This window comes from Tinamus guttatus, unplaced genomic scaffold (genome assembly GCF_059628265.1).
Source record: "Tinamus guttatus ecotype Peru unplaced genomic scaffold, ASM5962826v1 Tinamus_guttatus_pri_ptg000056l, whole genome shotgun sequence".
NCBI lineage: Eukaryota > Metazoa > Chordata > Aves > Tinamiformes > Tinamidae > Tinamus > Tinamus guttatus.
The window spans coordinates 1,078,008-1,099,124 of record NW_028288590.1 but is presented as its reverse complement, the minus strand read 5'-3'; the positions used below and the strand labels follow the sequence as shown (position 1 = coordinate 1,099,124).

General features: G+C 37.8%; 1 protein-coding gene and 1 long non-coding RNA gene across 2 annotated transcripts in view; one reads left to right on the top strand and one right to left on the bottom strand.

Moving 5' to 3' along the window:
- The window catches only part of LOC148595817 (uncharacterized), a 297,456-nt gene that overhangs the window by 157,131 nt on the left and 119,208 nt on the right, over positions 1 to 21,117 (bottom strand). The window lies entirely within an intron of this gene.
- OPRK1 (opioid receptor kappa 1) lies at positions 1,119 to 21,101 on the top strand. Its single transcript, XM_010215849.2, has 3 exons — positions 1,119 to 1,430; positions 14,440 to 14,792; positions 19,957 to 21,101. Exons 1-3 carry the CDS (start codon positions 1,171 to 1,173, stop codon positions 20,487 to 20,489), a joined length of 1,146 nt encoding a protein of 381 aa, XP_010214151.2. The 5' UTR covers positions 1,119 to 1,170; the 3' UTR covers positions 20,490 to 21,101.

Below are 21,117 nucleotides of genomic sequence, written 5' to 3'. Positions count from 1 at the left end.
ATAAACTGAAAATGCCTGTTTTGTCCAACAGCTACTAGTCCACAAATCCTGTGGGATTCAGTAAGGCAGGAGGGATCATTGCTTGAGGCCTGGGGTGCAGGGGGATGGGGAAAGGCAGTTTGGAAAGTTTATACAAATTTTGCAATCATTTGGTGTAGAACTTACTTTTTGCTTTTCTTTTTAATTTGCCTGCCTCTCAGTGTTCAGACAGAAGTCATGTGAGCTTGTGAGCTGCGGAGAGGGAGGCAGAGGAGAAATGTGTGCATTAGTGCAGAGTGCTGCTGGAGCCCTGGCAGAGTAAGAGGGAGGCAGGGAGAGTGTGAGAGTGAAAAGGGGAAGTGCTGGGAGCTGGAACAGCAGCAGCTGCTGATACCACATCGCTGCTCCTGCCTGGGAATCAGCTCCATTGCCTGCACGTTCTTCTGTCTCCAGAGGCGCAGATGCCTCCGGTTCAAAAGTCCTAGAAGATCTCTGGCATTCCAGGAGCTAAGCAGGTGAGCTTTTTTTTTTTTTTTTTTTTTTTTTTTTTTCTTTTTTTCCTATGAAGAACATCCCTCTGGAGACACTGCTCTTTTCACAGGACCAAAAGAGGTATTTTATGTCATTAATGTGTGTCTTCTCTGAAAGCCGGTGTGGGATTTGAAAGAAAATAACTTGGGGAAGAATGTCAAAGCAGGTGTGGAGAGAGGGGTGTATTTTCCTCTCTCTTCCTCTATTTAGGAGAGCTAAAGCAGTAAGAGGCCCCAGACATTAGGGGCCACTAAAAATATGGAGAATGGGAGAGAGAGGGTTAAAGCGTGGGTGGGGGGATGGAAGCTGTTTCCCATCTGCATGGTGTTTCTCCTGACTGTTTCTCTGTGTAAGTGGAGGAAAGTGGAGGAAAACTTTCCCTGTGCATCTGAAGGCACAGAATTTACTCAATACATATCAAGATATAAAGCTTGTATTTGTTTAATATGAATGTGATTTGCTTAAATTCTGGCAAATTATGTCTCCTGCCACAACAGAGCTCTTCTTAAAATATACACGTTTTCAAGGTCTTAAGTGTCCAGTGGCTGTGCTGGCATTGCTACTTCATTGCCCTTCTTCTTTCTTTCTAGTGCACACAAGTTCTTCTGCTGTCTGCACTCCTGTCCTGGCCTCTCTCCTGCCTGCGGGATCCGTGGCCCTATGGATGCCCCTGTGCAGATTTTCCGGGAGGAGCTGGGCTCTTCCTGCCCCCCAGGGCCCTGCCGTCCCCCCAGCACCAGCAGCAGCTGGCTCCTGGGCTGGGCAGACTATGACAGTAACAGCACTGGCACTTTTGGGGACGTCCAGCACAACCACACCAGCATCTCCCCCGCCATCCCCATCATCATCACTGCTGTCTACTCGGTAGTCTTTGTGGTTGGCTTGGTGGGAAACTCTCTGGTCATGTTTGTCATCATAAGGTAAGGTGGAATGCGTGGCTTTGGAGCACTGGTCGAAAGAAATGCACAGGACAGCCCCTAAATTTCTTGAGAGGAGGGGAAAGAGTTGTGGCTGGAGGAAGCTTCCTGGGAGTGTGTATGTGAGGAGATGGAAAAAAGCAACCTGAATGAGCTCAAACGCTTTCCCTCCGAGTAGTCTCCCTGGAACTGCAGTTAGAAGTAGAAGGGAGAAGCAGGTTAAAAGTGATAAATCCTGCAGCCTGCAGAAAAGGCATAATATGCCTTGGAGCTGTGTTCGTTGGGTGCCCTCTAGGGATGAGAGACTGCTGTAGTCCAGGGGGAAGCTGGAGTGGAAGAAGGTAACTTCTGCAAGGCAGCTTTCCTTCCAAGAAGTCCTCTAGAGAGCAGGATGCTCTTGTGGACACGGATATATTGCTGTCTTACAGTCTCGTTACTCATTTAGCAAGGTGGGAAAACTGAAAATGTTAAAAATATGCAGAAATACTCAATGTAAAACAAGGAATGTTGTTGCTGTGTTTAGTGGGTATGAACTCTAGTTGTTACCATTTGCTTAATTAAAGCAAAGTAGATGCTGAGCGAGGACTTTTTTTTTTTTTTTTTTTTTTTTAAGAAACTGGAAGAAAGCTCTGCATCTACACTGATAATTATTCACATTCAACTACTCAGTGAAATCACACATATTCACACTTACAGTAGTGTATTATAGTATATTTTAGTCTGAATTCTCTGCCCCTCCTCTTTTTGTCCTTTTTATTTGCAATTCATAAAATGTTCTGAACTGTGCAGATAAGCAGGGTGATGGCTGCAAATGGGAAATTCAACTTTTAGACTGTTTCTTCACATTCTATGTGAAATCTGCAAAAAAAAAATCCTGAGAAAATAATTTTGCTTAAATAAAACCAGCTTTAACACAAAAAGAAAACTAGAGGTATTGAAACATATCTTGTGAGTAAAACATGTATGGTAAGGGTCAAGCAATTGTAGAACAGTGAAATAACCTCTTGACCTAATATAGGGTGAACAATGGAAGGAATATAGGTCTACAATGGAAGCAGTGTACTTATGTGCTTTACTAAAGATCGTCTATAATCAGATGAATATCCTTGAAAAATGGAAATAAAATCCTATTTAAAAGTCAGTCCAATAGATAAAGATGCCTGTTGTCAATGCAAAGGTTTGTTCTGGCTTTGTGAGGCTGTAATTTTTATACCTTTCCATCCTGCTTTACCCAGTATACGGATTAGAGATTTCATTTATTTTGGTATATATTTTGCAAAAAGACAGGCAACTGACACATGCTTTTCACTGCTGCAAAGGCAGGATTTTTTCTAAGCCATCTGTCATTAAAAATGATAGTGCTAATTAACTGCCCCTGGCCAGTAGAAATAAATACAAAGTTAGCCAGAGCTCTGAAAGCTCTCCATCTTATTACATTGTTTTTGTGTTTCTTTTTTTTTTTCACTCTTCTTCTTTTCAACCAACCTAAGAATATTTTTGTGAGGTTTCAACCAGCTATGGCTCCCTCTCTGATTATCAATCCCTGCTTTAGGCCTTTGCTATAGTTGCCCCTGTGTCTATCTCTTGATTATGTGATCAAAGAATCTCCTTTTCCCAGGATTTCTCTGTGGCAAATACTTCAAACAGTACTAGAATGATGGTATGTATATACGGTCTGTGGTATGTATATACACGCCTGCAGATTTAAACTTTTTAATTTTATAAAAATAGTTTTGAAATATCCCAAATATTCATGAAGGAATGTTGTTTCCCATTTTTGTCATGGGAAATGTCTTTTCCCATTTTTCTCCTAATCACTCATCTCCCTCACAACTATTTTCTGCATGTCTACAGCTCAAGATGAGTGTTTGTGAGCCACTGAAAAATGTAGACTGCAGCGATGAGTGTGGAAAGCCAAGGTCTGTGGAAATTTTGTGGAAGATAGTGATAAGAGAGAGTTTATTACACTCCCTGGCCATTCCATGTTGCCTTTCCTTTAGCTGCTACAGGTCTTAAGAAGGATGGGGACAGACTCCTTGGCTCTTCTTCACTCATCATTTAGGCAGAGGGTTTATGTGAATCCTCTCATTGCCATTTCTCTTCTCTCTGAAGGCTAGAAAAACCGTTCTCCTCCCAACACTTGCTGGATTGTTAGGCAACACAAGTCTTCTCCTGTTTCTCTTTAAAATAACATACTGTTACACCCCAAGTCATCTTTTGGGTGACATGAGTAACACCCCTTACGACCTCAGCCTCTTGCTAAAACTATTGTTGAGATTAAGGAGCCTCTGAAAAGTCTTGAGGTGCTTCAGAAAGAGGCTCAAATCCAGCCAAAAGCTGTGGAGTAGGCAGGTCTCAGCCTGTGCCTTTCTTTACACTGCCCTCTTCCCCCATCCCAAAACTCCACTTGGCAACTGTTTTCTACTTCTATGCAAGGGTTACTGAAGAAGCTCATGGAGACCAGTGAGTTGGTGTGGTGCAGACCATCTCAGCAGTCTGTGTGCAAGGGGCTGTGTGTCTGAAATCTCCTTCAGGTGTGTGTGCAGTGTGTTTCTGCCTTATTGTCTTACTTTTGTGGATGGCTGAGAAAGAAAAAAAAAACATGACAAAAATACAAAAAAAAAACCACAAAAATAATGGAAAAATTGCAGCTCAATAATTTACAGGCTACTGTCAAAAAAAAATTTGAGCTTGATACATCTATGTATAGACATAGTTGTATGACTATACAACTTTTCAATCTTGATTAGGAATCAAATCATATTAACTACATGGTTTAGTCAGGAGAATGTTCTTTCAAATAGTTTCTTTTTAATGTGACTCTAACACCAACCTACTGAAGATTTGGGCTAAGTAGCAGACTTTGGCTCTTTCCTAGGCCTCCTGTTGGAGTGCATGTACTTGTGTATCTATGCGACTATGGTGAAATTGCAATTTTCCTCCCTGCAGTAATGAGGAAGAGAAGAGAGAGGCCGCTCATAGAGGTTACATACCTCTTGAGTTAAAAGGGAGGAATTAAAGGGCATTTTATACACTAGGAGAGAAGCACTGAAGAACAGAGAGGCAGAAAAAAATGAACTAAGGAAGATTTCTCCCTAAGATAGTAACAGAAAAAGAAAGAGAAAATTGTGGGTCAGAGTGTAGGGCACGGTGGTATGTAGTCTGGAGAAGTATTATTCTCAGTAACTGGAAAGGAAGGCAGAGCCAAGAGAAATACAAACGTTCCTAAAGCATTTCCTCCATGGAGAATAAAATCTTTACCATATTTTCTACGATAGAGATCACTGGGGAAAATGGCAAGGTTGCTTTCTAGGAGCTGATGGTGAATAGGATGTACTTTTGAGGTCCTCAGCTCCTGAGATGGGAATAGAAGATGGATAAGAGCAACTGTTTTCTGCTCCAGTGAATGTAGAAGTGGAAACAGGAAAAGTATTGAAAAATGTTTAAGAAAAATAACCTTACAGATATGGGAGGCAGTGCTGAAGAGAAGGGATAGGTTGATGCATAGGAGTAGAGATATAGTCTTTCCCGTGCTTTAAAAGCATGGGGAAATAAAATGTATTGAGAGGGAGATGGGAGAAATATATCTCTTTCAAATGTTAGGAAATCTCTGTGATGAGAAAACATAAAAGCTGAAGCAGAGCAGAGACATTTTTCACCACCGTTTGAGTAGCTGATATTCGCATGTTGGTGAAAAGATCCCCTCAGCAGAGGTTTGTGTTGAAGTTGCTTTGGTATGTCTTGGTTGGCTGCTGGTAGCTATAAAAGAGAATAAGCCTTGTGTAGACTTGTGTAGACTCAGGTCCATGGTCAGCTGGCCTGCAGACTTGAGGACCCACCACTCAGTGGGGAAGCCACTGGTGTCACCACTGTGGCGAGGAGAAAACAAGAAAATCTGTAGCAGAAAGGTAGCCCATAAGGGATGAGAGCAGCCATTGTATCGTGCACCCGAGATTTAACTGTGGAGCTCTGATATATGTATCTATATTTTCAATTCTGCTATATTTCTAGCTTTCTTAGGCTGCTAGCTTTGCTGTAATCTCTTAGCTCTAATAAATTCTCATGCTTGACAAATGATGATCTCTTGAGTTCGATATGACTAACCCTGCAATCTGAAAGAAACCCAGATGCCTGTCTCCCTGTGTGTCACAGCCACATTCCCATTTCTGCATGTGCCCTACCTCCATTTATTGAGAAGAGCAGTTGCTATCATCAAGATCTTGAATATCCAATACTATTTTTTCTAAAATTATCTTTCAAGCTTGCAACAACCTGAATAATATCCTACGTTCAAAAACAGTTTTAACAAGCAGCTTTGTCATAGATTTATACATTTATTCCTAAGGGAAAAGAGAAAGCTTGTGTTCATCTGCTTTATCTAATGTTTAAGAAAAAGTATAACTAATAATACATTTCCATTCTGATGTTCACTGAACTCAATGTCATCTTATGTAACATCTATTAAGAAATGTCATTTAAAATCAACTTCTTTCATTTTAATTATTTCCCTTTAATTAATAATTAATTAAATTAAGTTTAGTCTTAACTGCTTTGCTTTTAATTTTTCCTCCATGATTAATTCAAAGCTGGAATGAACACATTAAAAACAATCCAAAAATAAAATTGACTCAATATAATAGTTAAAATTAATTTTAGATTTTGATAACATCAAAAGATTATATATTTTTAAAGTTATTCTTCTAATTTTATTAAACTCTTTCTGAATATAATATTTTCCTGAAATGAAAAATGAACTTCCAGAAGAGAAAAACCTAGTTAAATTGCCATTTGTCTATTACCTCTAACCAGTATGACTTTATTCTTTTACAAAATCACAGTGTGAACAGCTAAAAGTAAATGTGCATCTGCAGTGAGTTTGGAAGTTAAAGGCTTTTATCTGTTGGTGGCTTGATTAAAAAGTTGACACCTTACTACATCAGCACAGAGAATGGATTGACAGGTAATTTGTCATTGGATTTCAAAGAGCATCTGTCAGCATCTCAGTGAATGGAGGTAACTTTGTAGGTTCTGCATTTCTTGGTTAAACATGGCATTGTGTTCAGTAGGATTTTGAAGACATTGCTGTCTTTTATAGACAAAACAAAAATCAAGATAGTAGGAAACACGGATGAGAACAGATTTATAAAACTGTTGCAATTTAACAAGTCCATCCCATTTAAAAAGATTTGAGTGATTTTATACATTTAAAACCTCGGTAGACAATACCTAAGTGAGACTTGGGATTCATAAGCAGACAAGAAATCTGACATGAATTCCGAGTATGATGCTATAATACGAAGGATTGATCCTGAAAAAAAAAAAAGAGCATAAAAAGCTGAAAAAGAAGTAGAGAGTTGAAAAAGAATTGGAGGGAGTATTAGAGTGAGGCTATAGCTTATCTGTTTGGTTTCTGAACAATAACTTGATATCCATCCAGACACTTTGCTGGGACTGAATTCAGGCATTCATTTATTTCAGAGAAAGGTGTAGCTGGAATCAATGGTTGGAAGCAAGACAAATATGGAGGCCCTTTTGAACTGACAGAGAGTGAACACCTACAAAAACAATTTGGCTGCTGGAGAGGCAGAAAGCTCAAATTATTTTCCTGTCCTCAGCCAGAGGAGAGAGTGGTGAGGAACCTTATGTTCCTCAGTCAAAGAACTGGGTGGGAATGCAGCTGGAAGGAGCTGGGCAGACCAGCCTAGTCCTTCTGTTGAGCAGGATGGAAGGTGGGGAGCCTGTGACTCTTCATTTTGATTTTCCAACAAAATATTTTGAATTTTCTGAAAGGGTATTTTGACAAAAGAAAATCTTATCTTGGTTACTTTGAATGGCCTGTGATGCAGTGAGCATAAGGCAGGATGAACTTATCAGCTTGCTATTCCTATCTCGTATTCAAAATGTGGTTAATTTGTCTCTTGAATGAAATTCATTGAATCAGACGAGTTCCCAAGAAAAATATTGTTTTCAGTTACACCCTGTTTTCCAGATAAAAAACATCTGGAAAAAAACTCCACTTCTTGGAGGTTTACTTCATGTCTCTCTTTCGACCCTCTGATCTGTAAGAATCAGATATTTGTTGTCAAATGTGGAGCCAGTGCTCCTCTCCTCAGGGAAGACTTGATGCTTTGGTTACTGTGTTCATTTGTAAAGTTTGAAAGATGTGACGAAATGGCATCATGAATGTCATTTTGTTTTCTGCCAGGCATGAGTGCACAAACTGAATTAGTTTTGGAGGATTAATTGTGTACAAAGAGCAGGGAAGGGGGAGTGTTTGACCAATGTTTGCAAATCTGGAAAACGTAAAAAGGATGTAAATAAAAATTTGTTATGGTCCTGTTGGGAAGTTTGCATGCTAACCTGTGTATCATCTTTCAAATATTTATTCCTCCTGGAGCCACAGAGTTCAGATCTTATTAGATTCAGTTTCTAGTTTCTAGGGAAGTGAAAATTAGTTCTAGACTACTTGCTATTTTCAGTGCTGAGAAATTATTCAAAACGAAAACATCTAGGTGGGAATAAAATGTTCAATAACATTTGATAACCTCCAGCCAATATCTGTATATATACCTATTGCTTCAAGAGACTTTCTGCTACCAAAAAAAAAAAAAAAAAAAAAAGGAGAAAGAGGTGGGAAAAAAAGAAAGAAAGAACTCCAGCAATGCAGATAAGGAAGTATCTACAAAACAAGGTTAAGGAGAATCCACTCGAACCCTTCCTGGGATATCTGCATGCTTGAATAGTCTACAAAGCGCCTGTAGACAATTGCAGGCAGCATGGGGAATAAAGAGGAAGAATTATACCTCTCTGCGCAGTCCAATGATATCGTTGGAATTCCAGAGACATGTTGGGATAGCTTGCATCAGTGGAATGCTGCCATGGATGGCTACAGGCTCTTTAGGAAGGAGAGGCAAGAAAGGTGAGGTGGGAGAGTGAGGGGATGGCTCTTTATGTGAGAAGGCAACTGGATTAAAATACAGGCTAATACGGATAACACTGTTGTGGGTGTTTGCTATCATATGGTGTTTGCCATCTGATCAGGAAGAATAGGTAGATGAGGCCTTCTACAGACATTTGGAGATACCCTCATGATCACAGGCCCTGATTCTTGTGGGAGACTTCTACTACTCTGGTATCTCGTGGAGGAAAAACAGAGAAAGGCACAATCAGTGCAGGAGGTTCCTGTGGAACAGTGAAGATAGTTTTCTAGATAGCTTTCTGACACCGATGATGGAGGGGCCAATGAGGAGACCTGTACTGCTGGACCTTGTAATTACGAACAACGAAGGGCTGGTTGGAGACGTGAAGGTTGAGGGCAGCCTCGGCTGCAATAACCATGCAATGATGGAGTTCAGGTTCTTACAAGGAGGGAACAGGCCAGTAACTAAGATCACAGCCCTGGAAATCAGAATTAGCTTTGGCCTCTTCAGACTTGCTTAGAAGAATCCCACGGGATAGGACCCTAGAAGGAAGAGGAGTACAGGAGAAATGGTTAATACTAAATTATCAGTTCCTCCAAGCTCAACTATGCTCAACTATGCATCCCAGTGAGCAAGAAGTTGAGCAAACTGGGCCACAATGAACAAGGAGCTCCTGGCAAAACTCAGACATAAGCAGCAAGTGTGCAGAAGGTAGAAGCCAAGACAGGACAGGACACAGGGATATGACTAGGAAGGCCAAGGCCCATTAGAGTTGACTCTGGAAAGGAATGTCAAGCACAACAAGAAGTGCTTCTTCAAATACAGCAGTAATGAAAGGATGTGTGCCTGCTACTGAATGGGGCATGGGATCTAGTCACAGAGAAGGCAGAGAAGGCAAAGATACTGAAGATTCAAAGATACTGAGACACACAGAAATCTACTTTAGGATACTATCTTCTAGGCAGCACACAACTTTTGTAAGATTCTAATAATTAAAATAAATAAAAACATAGAACATCTAAAAATATGCACTGACAATTTATGCCTCTTTTTAAAGTATTTTCTGAGGTCCCTTGTGTGTTAAGTTGTGGCTGTCATTCAAAATGTGATAATTTACAGCCCTATGTGAACAAGGAGACTGCAACATATTGATTTTTACATTCTTTACAATAACCTCAAGCTTGATTTCATTTTGGCATAAAATTTTTTGTTGCAATTTTAGGTATCAAAACATAGCAGAGCCATCGTATTAAATTGATGTGTTTTTGAAATAGATGGTTATCTTTTTTTTCTTTTTTTAATGTAATGATTCAACATTATATTCAGAGTGTGCCATGAATGTAATCATGAGATTAGGTTTTTCAGACTAAACTTTTCAGTTGCTTGATCCTCTGTATATATAATTCAGAGAAACCTAGTGGAACAGAGCCTGCATCCTGGTGATAGGTGTTCTTGCAGCTTGCTTTTATGCACATTTTAGCCTTTATTTTCATTCAATGACTCAGGTATCTGCCAAAAATATGTATTTGTTACACTTTGTTATTTTTCATGCTTTTGTAGTTTGGTATGCTACCATTACTGGAGAACATTTTTGTGGTATATTTTCTAGAGTTGCTAAAAAAAACCTCATCTCAAATTTCAGGCTGTAGGGAACATTTCAGAGTACCAAACTAAAAAAAAAAAAAAGAAAAGAAAAAGAAAAAAGAAAAATAAAGGAGTTTTCTTAGATTTTATTGACTTTATTAAAGTTATGTTGTTATCCTGTGTTTTTTAACCACACTCCTTCCTTCTGCCTGAGATATTAAAATGTTCTCCTAGCAGACTTTGGGCCTTTTGATCTTTTCCAAAAGCATATTAGTTTCTAATTGATATAATGGAGTTGTGATTTCTTCCTATTTACTGTCTTAAAATGGTGTGCCAAATAAACTTCCCTCCAGAAAGAAAAGTTCCATAATGGTAAGTGAAGTTAGGACTTGTGGAAATGGTCTAAGGGTCAGTCTAAAGCCAGTCTTGGAGAATTTTGAAAACAGTAGATAGGCTAAATTGTCATGGTTTTAAGAATTTTGTTTCTGATATATAAGTAGACATCATTTTAACCTTGCCCCTTAAAAATTCATCCAAAATATATCCAAACAAAAGATTTCATCTTGGCTCTGTTTTTCTGCTGGGTCTTCATATACCTTCCTACTGTTTACATCCTGCAGAGATTTGAGTCCTTACAGCTTAGCAAGAAGTCTCAAGAACTACCAACTCATTCAAGTCATCAGAATTTACTCTGCTTCTTGAAATTATATTCTAGCATCCATTTTAAAAGAGCGATGTTCCATTCATTTCTAGTATCAGAAAAGCTGTCACTTTATGCGCATTTAACAAACCATTTTCTAGACACATAATTTGCAGTGAACAGTTTATATAGCAACATCTAATAAGTATATTAATGATTTCTGAAATTTTTATCTCTGGGATGCTAAGAAAATGTTTGTCATTAATTACCAGTATGTCCTCTATGATGCTGCTATGCTCAGGTAGCCCATATCTGCTCTGCTAGACTAATTGAAGCAGGTAGTGATATTTTCCCCTTAAATGACATTCAGCTCTTCAAACAATAATTTCAATTTTGCAAAGGAAAATATACTTCCCTTACGCCATCAAAATTTTCACCTTGGTTAAGTGCATGCTTGGGTGAAGTAAAGGCGGGGGAAAACCCAAACTATATACAATATTGCCACCTGTATGTTAGTGTCATAGAAAAAGCTGTAGGAAAGCTAGAAAAGTTGTTGAAAAGCTGCAAGTCAAATCTCTCGCCTTATGTTAGAATCAAGACTCTTATGAATCTTGTTTCAAACTTTCAAAATTGCGTGGACTTAGCACTGCAATGTCTGTCCAGTGAGCCCTTCGTTACTGAGCTAGGTACCCCTGACACCAGGCTGGTTAGTTGTGGTGTTAGCATTAGGTGAACAGTTGGTAAGACCGTCAAAGATGAGGCTGTTCAATGAATGTGTCACTGGGAAAAAAAAACAATAAAGCTTTTCAAAGCTGATGGAAGGCCAGCTGTGGAGTTTTTTTTTCTACTATGTATTTTCTCCTATTTGCTTTGATTCAGATGCATTGAAAGTTGCCTAAATGATGATGACTGGATGAATATATATTACTTATTACCTATGAATGATGAAACATCCTTCCTGTGGGATCGATGCAGTGAGAAAAATTAATTTTCGTATATATGTGTGTATTGTATCGTCCAACAAACCTAAACTGCTCACTTTAACTGTGTAATATCCGATAAAGAATATATGTATGCACAGAGAATGTGATTGATATTCCAGCTTCAAAAATTTGGATCATGAAGTTGTCTAAAAGATTAGTTCTATTTTACAGAGGGTCTTTCATATTCTGCCACTTCAAAGGAAAGGAAAGGGGATACAGGGAAAATATAGTATATGATCTCATAACTAAGCCATGTCACAGTGTTGCACAAAAAATATGTAGAATTAAGATTGACAGGAAATGATAGATATTAAGGATTTCAGCTAAATAATTTATCAAATATAGTAGAATTCTCTTATTAGTGAAGTATGTGTTATATAATACATAGAAGTCCACCGAAATTATTCTTTATTGTAATTTTTGAATTTAATTTAAAGGAGAAAAATAAAAGAAATTCTTGTATATGCAACAGTAAACTGTTCCAAATTTGGAAAAGCCATTAAAGAAAAACAGAAGTAATAATTCAGAAGAGCTATTAGCCATTCCACCTTTATTTATCACGGGCTATTACATTTCGTTTAAATATTTCTGCATTGAGCCTTGTAACTTGTACCTGACGAAAGCATAACTTTTTGCAAAGTGTCAGACATTGATTTGAAGACATCAAAAGATAGAAAAATTGCTCCTTTCCTGTGTAATTTGTTCCAAAAAAATAATCATCCTGGTTGTTAGGAAAAATCCATCATTGTTTCTAAGCTGAGTTTGTCTAGCTTTGACTTTTACGAATTGTTCCTTGTAATGCTTTTCTCTGCAGTCTGAAAGAGCTCTTCAGCACCTGCTATTTTCTCCCTGCAGAGGTCTTTTGACACTGTAATCAAGTCACCTCAGTGGTTCTGGGCTTTTGTGTGTGTGTGTGCTTTTTTTTTTTTTTTTTTTGGTAAACCAAATGTATTGAGCACTTTAAGCTACTCACAGAAATATTTTCCTCCAGTCTCTTCAGTTATTTTTGTGAGTTTTATGTGTGCTTTCCAACTTTCTATATTCTCTCTTTTTTTTTTTTTTGCACTCTGAACAAGATAGCAATTCCGAATTTCATCAGTGCTATCCATAGAAGCAAAAGTGCCTTTCTACATCTCCTCCTTCAGACATTTAATGGAAATTAGTCCATCTTAGCACAGATTTGCAGTCTAAACTTTTAGTGAGTTTTTGTCCAGTCTGACCAATTGGTTGCATTCAGAGCTGCTTTTCTTCCCCAGGAGGAAAATTCTTAGTCTATTAAATGTCTTATATTGCTTTGTCCCAGCTATACACCCTTGCATTGTGTTTCAACAGTGTCTTACAGGCTACAATGTGAACTACAGGACGCACCAACTTATTTGCTGGAAAGCTTATATGGAACATTGATCTGGAAGAGCTAGAGATGTCCAGCTCTGACTGATGCCTGGGCTCTCATTGTGGCTCTACCTCTCATCTGAGGCAGAGGGAGTTTGGACCATGGGGTCATGCAGCACCTATAGAGCTTTTGTTGCTACTTCTTTCTGGTTCTCTTTGACCAGATATTCCTACAGCAGCACTTGTTGTAGCTTCATTCAAGATAGAACCCTTGATTTGGACTATACATCAGGCAGCAGACAACATGATCCCAGGAACCAAGTAGGAGGAACACTTGAAGTCCTTTGCAGCAGCTGGTAGAGGGATGGAGTATAGCTTGTACCAAGTAGAGTGGGGATCTGAGCGAGAACAGTTTACTTTCTCTTCCCTTGCAGTTCTCTTTTCTATGCTTTGAAACAGCAGGTGGTTTAATTTTCTCAACAAGTTGTAATCTGAGTGATGTATAAAAAAACGATAATTTTATTTAAGGCTTTATGTTGGTCATAAACTGGCATTTTTGTTCATATTTTGATTAAAAATTAATCTGTTTAGCAGATTCATTTGTCAGTACTGTAAAATACTGCTGAAGGTTTTCATGTAAATGTTTTAAAGGCCAATAAACACATTATGCTGTATAATGTTCATTAGCTGGAGTGGCCAAGTCTTATATTTCCATGTTTAAATTACTTAATGATGCATAGCAAAATCTGGCTAGACATGTTTCTGTGTGCTTTGCATGTGAACCTTTTAGTTAGAGCACATATTCAATGCAGGTGAAACAGTTTTAAGCATGAAAAATCTGGCATTGAATCTTGTAAGTGACTAGTACTCATGAGCAACATCAGCTACTTAAGGAGAAGGAAAAGGAGGTATGTCAGAAAGGAGTGTTAAGTATGTCCCTGTATTCGTAATGGGGAAAAAACATAGGCTGCCCTTCACACTTGGGGTCCATAGCAGAGTCAGAAACAGTTCTCTGCATCCTGGAATACAAGTTGTAGCCCCAGCAGTTAAATTATCATTATGACACAGCAAAGGCAGCCTGTTTTCTCAAAAACAGGCTCCTACTGTTCTGTGCGAGTTAAGGATCTTATCAGTTAAGTATTTCATTTGAATGAAATTAAAGGATACCAAGGAATTATTTGTAGGATTTTTTTCTCCATTGAGATTTCCTATTTAAACAATCTCCACGCTTTACGATTTGTGTTAGGAAGGAGAATTGAGGAAAGCTGAGGATTTGAGAAGATGGAACCAGCATTTGAGAAAAATTGATTAAATTCATTCATATATTTGTTTTTGGGTGTGATGAGTTTTAATTGATAATGCAGCTGCTGAGGGACTGAGTGAAATGCATTCACTGTCATCCCAATGGGCCTGAATATGTGCCCTTCTGTACAAATTAGAAATTACAGAGAAATTCTATCTGTGGCAAAGGTTCCCTGATAAATTGTTATATATTTGAATCTGCTGATATAACAACATTTTGTTATAGTAAGGCCTTATTTTTTGCTTTTCAGATATACAAAAATGAAGACAGCAACCAACATCTACATTTTCAATCTGGCTTTGGCAGATGCTCTAGTTACCACTACTATGCCCTTCCAAAGCACTGAATACCTGATGAACTCTTGGCCATTTGGAGATGTGCTCTGTAAAATAGTTGTTTCGATTGACTATTATAACATGTTTACTAGCATATTCACACTGACTATGATGAGTGTGGATAGATACATTGCAGTGTGTCACCCTGTGAAAGCTCTGGACTTCCGTACTCCTCTCAAGGCAAAAATAATTAACATCTGTATCTGGCTACTGTCCTCATCTGTTGGCATATCTGCCATAGTTCTTGGAGGAACCAAAGTCAGAGAAGGTAGGTAAGAACATTCAAATTAAAGTTGTTTTGTGTTTCTCAAATAATACAAAACGTAGCTTGGAATATTGACTAAACTAGATTGAATCACACTTCGGAAATTTATGCTTGCCATCATATTGTGTGCAAAATGTCATCCACAATCCTTGGTTAAAAATGTATGTCTAAATTTCTGATACTTTAAAATATATTGTGGAACATTTGAGTATCATGTGTAAATAACGTAAGCTCAGATGCCATTGCCAAATAAAAGAAACAAATGCACTTTGAAATATTGTCTTTGCAAGGATGAGACCATCAAAAACTGAGAGTGACCAGCAGGGAAGAGTAATCAAGAATTTGAACACTATGGAGAGATGAAAGACCAGCTTAGGACAAAACTTGAAATGTGGATTGAAAGTGCTTTTTATCTGTTTTGTGAGAGTAGTTTTCATGTAGCTCCAGAAACAGAAACTAATTTGCCTCTCTTTAGTATTAGCAATAAAATCATTAGTTTAAAAACCTTGGAGTTGATTATAAACAGCCAATTCATCAAACAAAGGAAGGAAAGGTGAAAGAAGGAAAGAAGCCACTAGCTAGAAAGAGAAAATTGAGCTAAATGCCATAAGAAAGACAGTATCATAAATTCTGGTGTAGAAAGGAATGGAGATAAGGACTTGGAAAGGTTAAGAATAAAATCAGTGGGTGACTGGGAATAGAGTATGCTGGAGACAAAACTACAAGAATACAAGAGTTAATGAGATCTGTATGCAGGGCACCTGTAGACTTTACTTGAAATTTCTAATTCATTAAGGATTACAGATTTAGTCCCTCTAGCTAGTGATTCATAAACAAAGCCAACCATCTAGGGAGTTAAACTTATTTTGAAATCCTGCTTGGAAAGGAAAGGGAAGAATCGTTCTAACACACATATGCTTTATATTTTCAAGCACGAAACCCACGAAGCAGGAACAGCTCTGTGTTTTCAAAAGGCTTGAGGCCTCTAATGATGTCCCTGTGCTGAGCTTAACCTGTTATTGACAGCTCAATAAAATACAAGAAGTCATGCATATTTATTTTGGTGGCAGTGTTGTTTGAAATGTAAATAATCTTTTGAAGATTATTTGAAAATCTTCATTGAAAATGTACACTGAAAATCTTTTCTAATGGAAATGTCCCACTTCTTCCAAGAGAAATAATACATTTTATGGGACACTTTTATCCAACAGTGAAAACATGTTCAGAATGAAACTGTTTGACATAGATAAATGCCAACAAAACATCAAGGTACTTTAACAACCTCTGAAGAGCCAATGTGTTTGGCTGCTGTTCAAGAAGTACAGATTTTGGTCTTGGTCTTGGTCTTCTGATAAGTAGATGCTAGGAGAGTCCTCCAGAAACATTACTTTCAGCCCTGTAGGACATCAAGTGTCCTGCTCTGTGGCACTATAACTCTTCTAGTAAGGTTTTGATGGGCTCTCTAAGACTATGTCTGGCTCAGGAAAAATTAACCTTTAGTCGTCTTCATGATTAAAGAGTAATTGTCTGACTTGTACATATGAAGTGTTCAAGGCTCTGAAACATCGGCTCAGGCAGGTGTTCTGTTTGGAGCATGCCTAACTAGCAGAATATTCCTATTATTCAAAATAACCATTGCATTTAGAACAGGGGGCTACACTGAGTCCAGAAATGAGTGAAATTTCTCATGATCTGTGGCAGGAGCCTCTCTTTTCCCCTCTAAAACAGACACTAATAATACATATCTCCGCTAGGCAAAATGAATTCTGAAGTTATGGGCAAATGTGCTCAGCCCCTATTATTCAGCCCTGCTTGTCTAATCTAAGGTCTCTCTTGAGCATTTATTGCCAGTTTCCTAGTCTAGTGTGTTCACAAATTGATCTGATAAATGGGGATGCAGCAGGGATACTCCATTTGCCTGACAACTGGAGCTCAGGACTGAAATGTTAATTTCTGTTAGTGAGATTTGCTTTTAGATACTACAGGACCTCTATGGGGTTCACACTGGGCATCAGCTAAACATTAAATAGGAAATGTGCCTATCTGAATTTTCCAGTTAGTCCCTTTTTTACTCATAGTATGGGATTGGTATGTTTTACCTGCAAAGTAAATTTCACATGTGTGTAATTTTCCCTCTCTGGCCTTAGTGGGGTCTTCCTTGCTAAAAATTCACCCACTTCATTCACTTTTAAAAAAAAAGGAAGAAAGAGAGAAAGAAAGAGGTACTATTAGTACTATGAAGACTCCAGTTCCGTGTGAAAGAGCGTGGAAACTTAGAAGTGGAGGTAATTCATTGTATCTGTCAGAAATATGCTATCTGCGTAAGGATTAAAAAAATAATTTTAGACAGTAAGTTATCAAACACATTTTAAAATATACTAAAATACTAAGTAAAATTCAGTAGTTTTCTCTAAATAATTAATTTCATTGAAATAGCTACTTTCCTTAATGTGTGAGAAAGGTCAGTATGAAATCTGAAGCGCTCACTTTGTGCAACTATTCCTGATTGTCATAAGAATAAAATTGGATTTTATTATCTTCCCAAGTTGCTGGAAAAGGTAAGGGTATTGTGCATCTTTTCCAAGGATCTTTGATGGCCAGATGATTGTAAACTGGATTTGCATGCAGTCCATTGTACTATATACTTTAAAATAAACACATGAATATTAATGAATTTCAGAAAAGATTTTGTGCATAGAAAGTAAGCAGCAGTGAGATCCAAAAAAAAAAAATTAAATTTGTGTTTGATTATTTGAAATCCTAAAGTATCTCTCAAATCATGTTAAAGCATAGCAAGCATGTCCATATTTAATCAAAATTTTAAACTCCTTTGAAAAGGCAAGTACAGGAGTTCACTAGTATATTTTGTGGTATGTATTTGACTTTTTGTAAGCAAAATAGATTTTTGCCTTTGTTATGCATCAAATTTGAGTTCTACATTGCCCTCTCACTTATAGTCAAATCTTTTTGTGTTTTTGCTATTGTTTTTGATCAGTTGTTTTTGGTCAGAACTAGCATGCATGAGTGAAATACTTTATTCTGGTAAATTGTCGTTCCTACTCAAAGATTACCTGTTGGAAAATGTTGGACTAATTTCTGACCTTTCCTTTTCCATCCCTGGAAATCCTTTGGTATGGGATTATTATTGGACTGTTGTTAGATTTGTTTTTCCAGCTGCAGCTGAAATGTTTCATGCTGCCAGCACTATTCCAGCTGTTAAACCAGCTTCATGGCATAGTTTTTTGTCCCTTCAGGTCTGTCGCTGTCTCCATTCATACAACTTCCCACGGCTTTGTCACAGTGATTTAGCTAGCATACACATTTTAAACATCACCGGTTATTCTAACTTAATTATTTTGATAAATCTGAGCCAGAGATTAACTACATGTGAAATTAAGATAGCAGAGCTGAAGAAGCAGTGTCCCCTGGCAGGGAGGTTTGATGTGAGCAGCTGGATGTGGTCCAGAGCATTTAGCACTGATCACACCCCAGCTTGACCCAGACGGGCACATGCGATTGAAGCTGTGCTAGTGTGGCTGAATCCTAACTTCATTGCAGTTGCTAGGCCATGACGTGCTACAGATAACAGCAATAACCAATGTGAAGACTTCTTTGAAGGTGATTTTTGGTATTTCTAGGATAAAGTTGAATAAAAGAATAGATCACAGAAGATTTATACCAGTTCTTGACTAAGAACTAAATCAGGCTGTCAGCTTAGCATTCTCCATCAACCTTGTACGATCTGTCTTGTTACTCTTCAGCCTTCAGAATTGTCCATTAGTCACTGTATTCTTTATAACAAAGAATCAAAATGTTTTACTTTAGCTTCAGCTTTTTAATCTGGCATTCAATATGATCAGGTAACAGTTTTCTGCTATCTAACTTTGCAAATGTCTGTGTGATATAACAATAATAACTTTTTTCTCCTTGCCCTTCTATCTCTTTGATGGCATTCAGATATCAAGGAAATATGGTTTGAGGGAATTTTCTCTGACTGGTTCTGCTGGAGATAGATATGAAATGTGATGTGCAACAATATATTGATTTTTTCCATTTTTAACTGATTCAATAAGAGCCAAGATACAATAACTTGTTAAGGAATGGTGAATTTGGTAGGGAAAATGAATGCACTCTAGGAATAATGCAGTGCTCCAGTGGATGCAATCTAAACTACAATTCAGAGTGAAATATCCCTGTGTGACTTTGATTTGTCTACAGGGGAGTTCATCTGATATTTGTTGGAAATTTATCCCTTATTTTGCTTTCTGATTTGTCTTGTTTCCTGCAAGGGCTTTTCTTTTTTTTTTTTTTCCCATATAGTTTATATGATGGAAGGCTTCAACAAGGTCAGCAAGTGAAACCTCAAATATTTATTTCCTCAGTAGTTTCCTGCCAGATGGATTATTACTAGCACATCAAATAATTTGGTATCCTGTGACTTTGTATCCTGTTATGGGCAAGAAGAAATGGAGTAGGCCAGATCCTGCAGGCCATACACAGGCAGAATTTTCAGTGATATGGTTTGTGGAAAAAAGCAGATTATATTTGACTCTGAACAAGCACACATTTTCTCTGTCCCTATTTTAAATGAAACGAAGCTGTTGCCAGGAACTAAGTTTTCTGAATGCAAGCAGTTGCACGTATTTCATTTGCACTGAAGAAGGCACATGGGAAAACATTATTACACAATTATCACATACTGACAAAATCTTCCTACAACCAAAAACCTCATTCAGCTCCCACCATTCATGATACCAAAAATCTCCCTCCTCCCAAAGGCAAACACATATATAGCTCAATAATAACTGTGAAATTTGTATTCTGTTAACAGGGTACTTTTTCTGGCTTTAAATATCAATGAAATTCAAAGGAAAATAAGTGTTCAACCCATCTTACTACATTTTTATTTTTGTGCCTCTGCATTTTTATCTCCTCCTATGGGAGACAAAGTCTGTATAGTGTTATACATTTTAAAAAGCCCAAATCCCTCTAAGTAATTTCGAGAGACAATTTCAATTGTAATTGAAAGCTTTCTTTGGAGTAATGTAATAACTCCATTTACCACCTTACCTGATAATAGCTTTTTCTAGCTTATAGTATGATAATATTATTGTTTTGCATATGTTATAATAACACAATTTTATTCTCCTGTTTCTTTTATTTTTAGATACTGCCAGCACTGAGTGTTCCTTGCAGTTTCCAGACAGAGATTACATGTGGTGGGACACCTTCATGAAAATCTGTGTCTTTGTCTTTGCATTTGTTATTCCAGTTCTCATTATTATTGTTTGCTACACTTTGATGATCTTGCGTCTTAAAAGTGTACGGCTTCTCTCGGGCTCTCGAGAGAAAGACCGAAACCTGCGCCGCATCACCAGATTAGTTCTTGTGGTTGTGGCAGTATTTATTATCTGCTGGACTCCTATTCACATTTTTGTGCTGGTTGAAGCGTTGGGGGATGTGTCTCATAGTACTGCAGCTATATCCAGCTACTATTTCTGTATTGCTTTGGGTTACACCAATAGCAGCCTCAATCCGATCTTGTATGCTTTCTTGGATGAAAACTTCAAGAGATGTTTCAAGGACTTCTGTTTCCCATTTAAGATGAGGATGGACAGGCAGAGCACCAGTAGAGTCAGAAACACTGTGCAAGATCCAGCTTATATGCGGGAAGCAGATGGGACAAACAAACCTGTATGACTAGTCGTGGAAATGTCGTCTTACTGTCATCAAGAGAGAGAAGAATCCAATGACCTAGGACTGACTCAGGTTACTACTGCCATTTGAACTAAACTCACCAGAAGGACACTTATGGAACATTTAAGAAATCCTAGCAGTGTGAACTAAAACAAGTTAATCATTTACAAACAAGAAACTGCTGAAAATAAGCTCAAATGACAAGTACCTGACTGGAAGCCAGGTTTTGGGGTTATATTTACTTTTGGGCAAATAGGATGTACTTACTATTGTACCAGGTGACTCTGGATCAGGAAAGCTCTAGCTTTGCTCTTTACAATGTATAAAGAAACATATTAAGCAACAATTGGGCATAGCTCTGAGTTATGCTAGAAATATGGTTTTGATCTAGCAATGATTGCTTCTGAAGTACATGGTTTGGCAACTTGGTTTGTTGTGCTCTTTTACAGTGAAGAATATTGTGTATGTTTCTGCAGAACAATGCCAGAGCTACAATCAATATTCTCCTCAACCAATATATCCATAATACTTGTCTGTGGAAATCAAGTTAAGCATGATCTACCTACATACCAAAGTGATTTTATTGTATCTGTACATGGTAAAACATTTCAATGTTTTTAAAAAGTCCATT

Bases quoted from the DNA above. Each gene is read 5' to 3' on its own strand.
- OPRK1 (XM_010215849.2), top strand. From the start codon at position 1,171: ATGGATGCCCCTGTGCAGATTTTCCGGGAGGAGCTGGGCTCTTCCTGC. The intron at 1,431-14,439 runs GTAAGGTGGAAT...TTTGCTTTTCAG, and splicing joins GTCATGTTTGTCATCATAAG to ATATACAAAAATGAAGACAG. The intron at 14,793-19,956 runs GTAGGTAAGAAC...TTTTATTTTTAG, and splicing joins AGGAACCAAAGTCAGAGAAG to ATACTGCCAGCACTGAGTGT.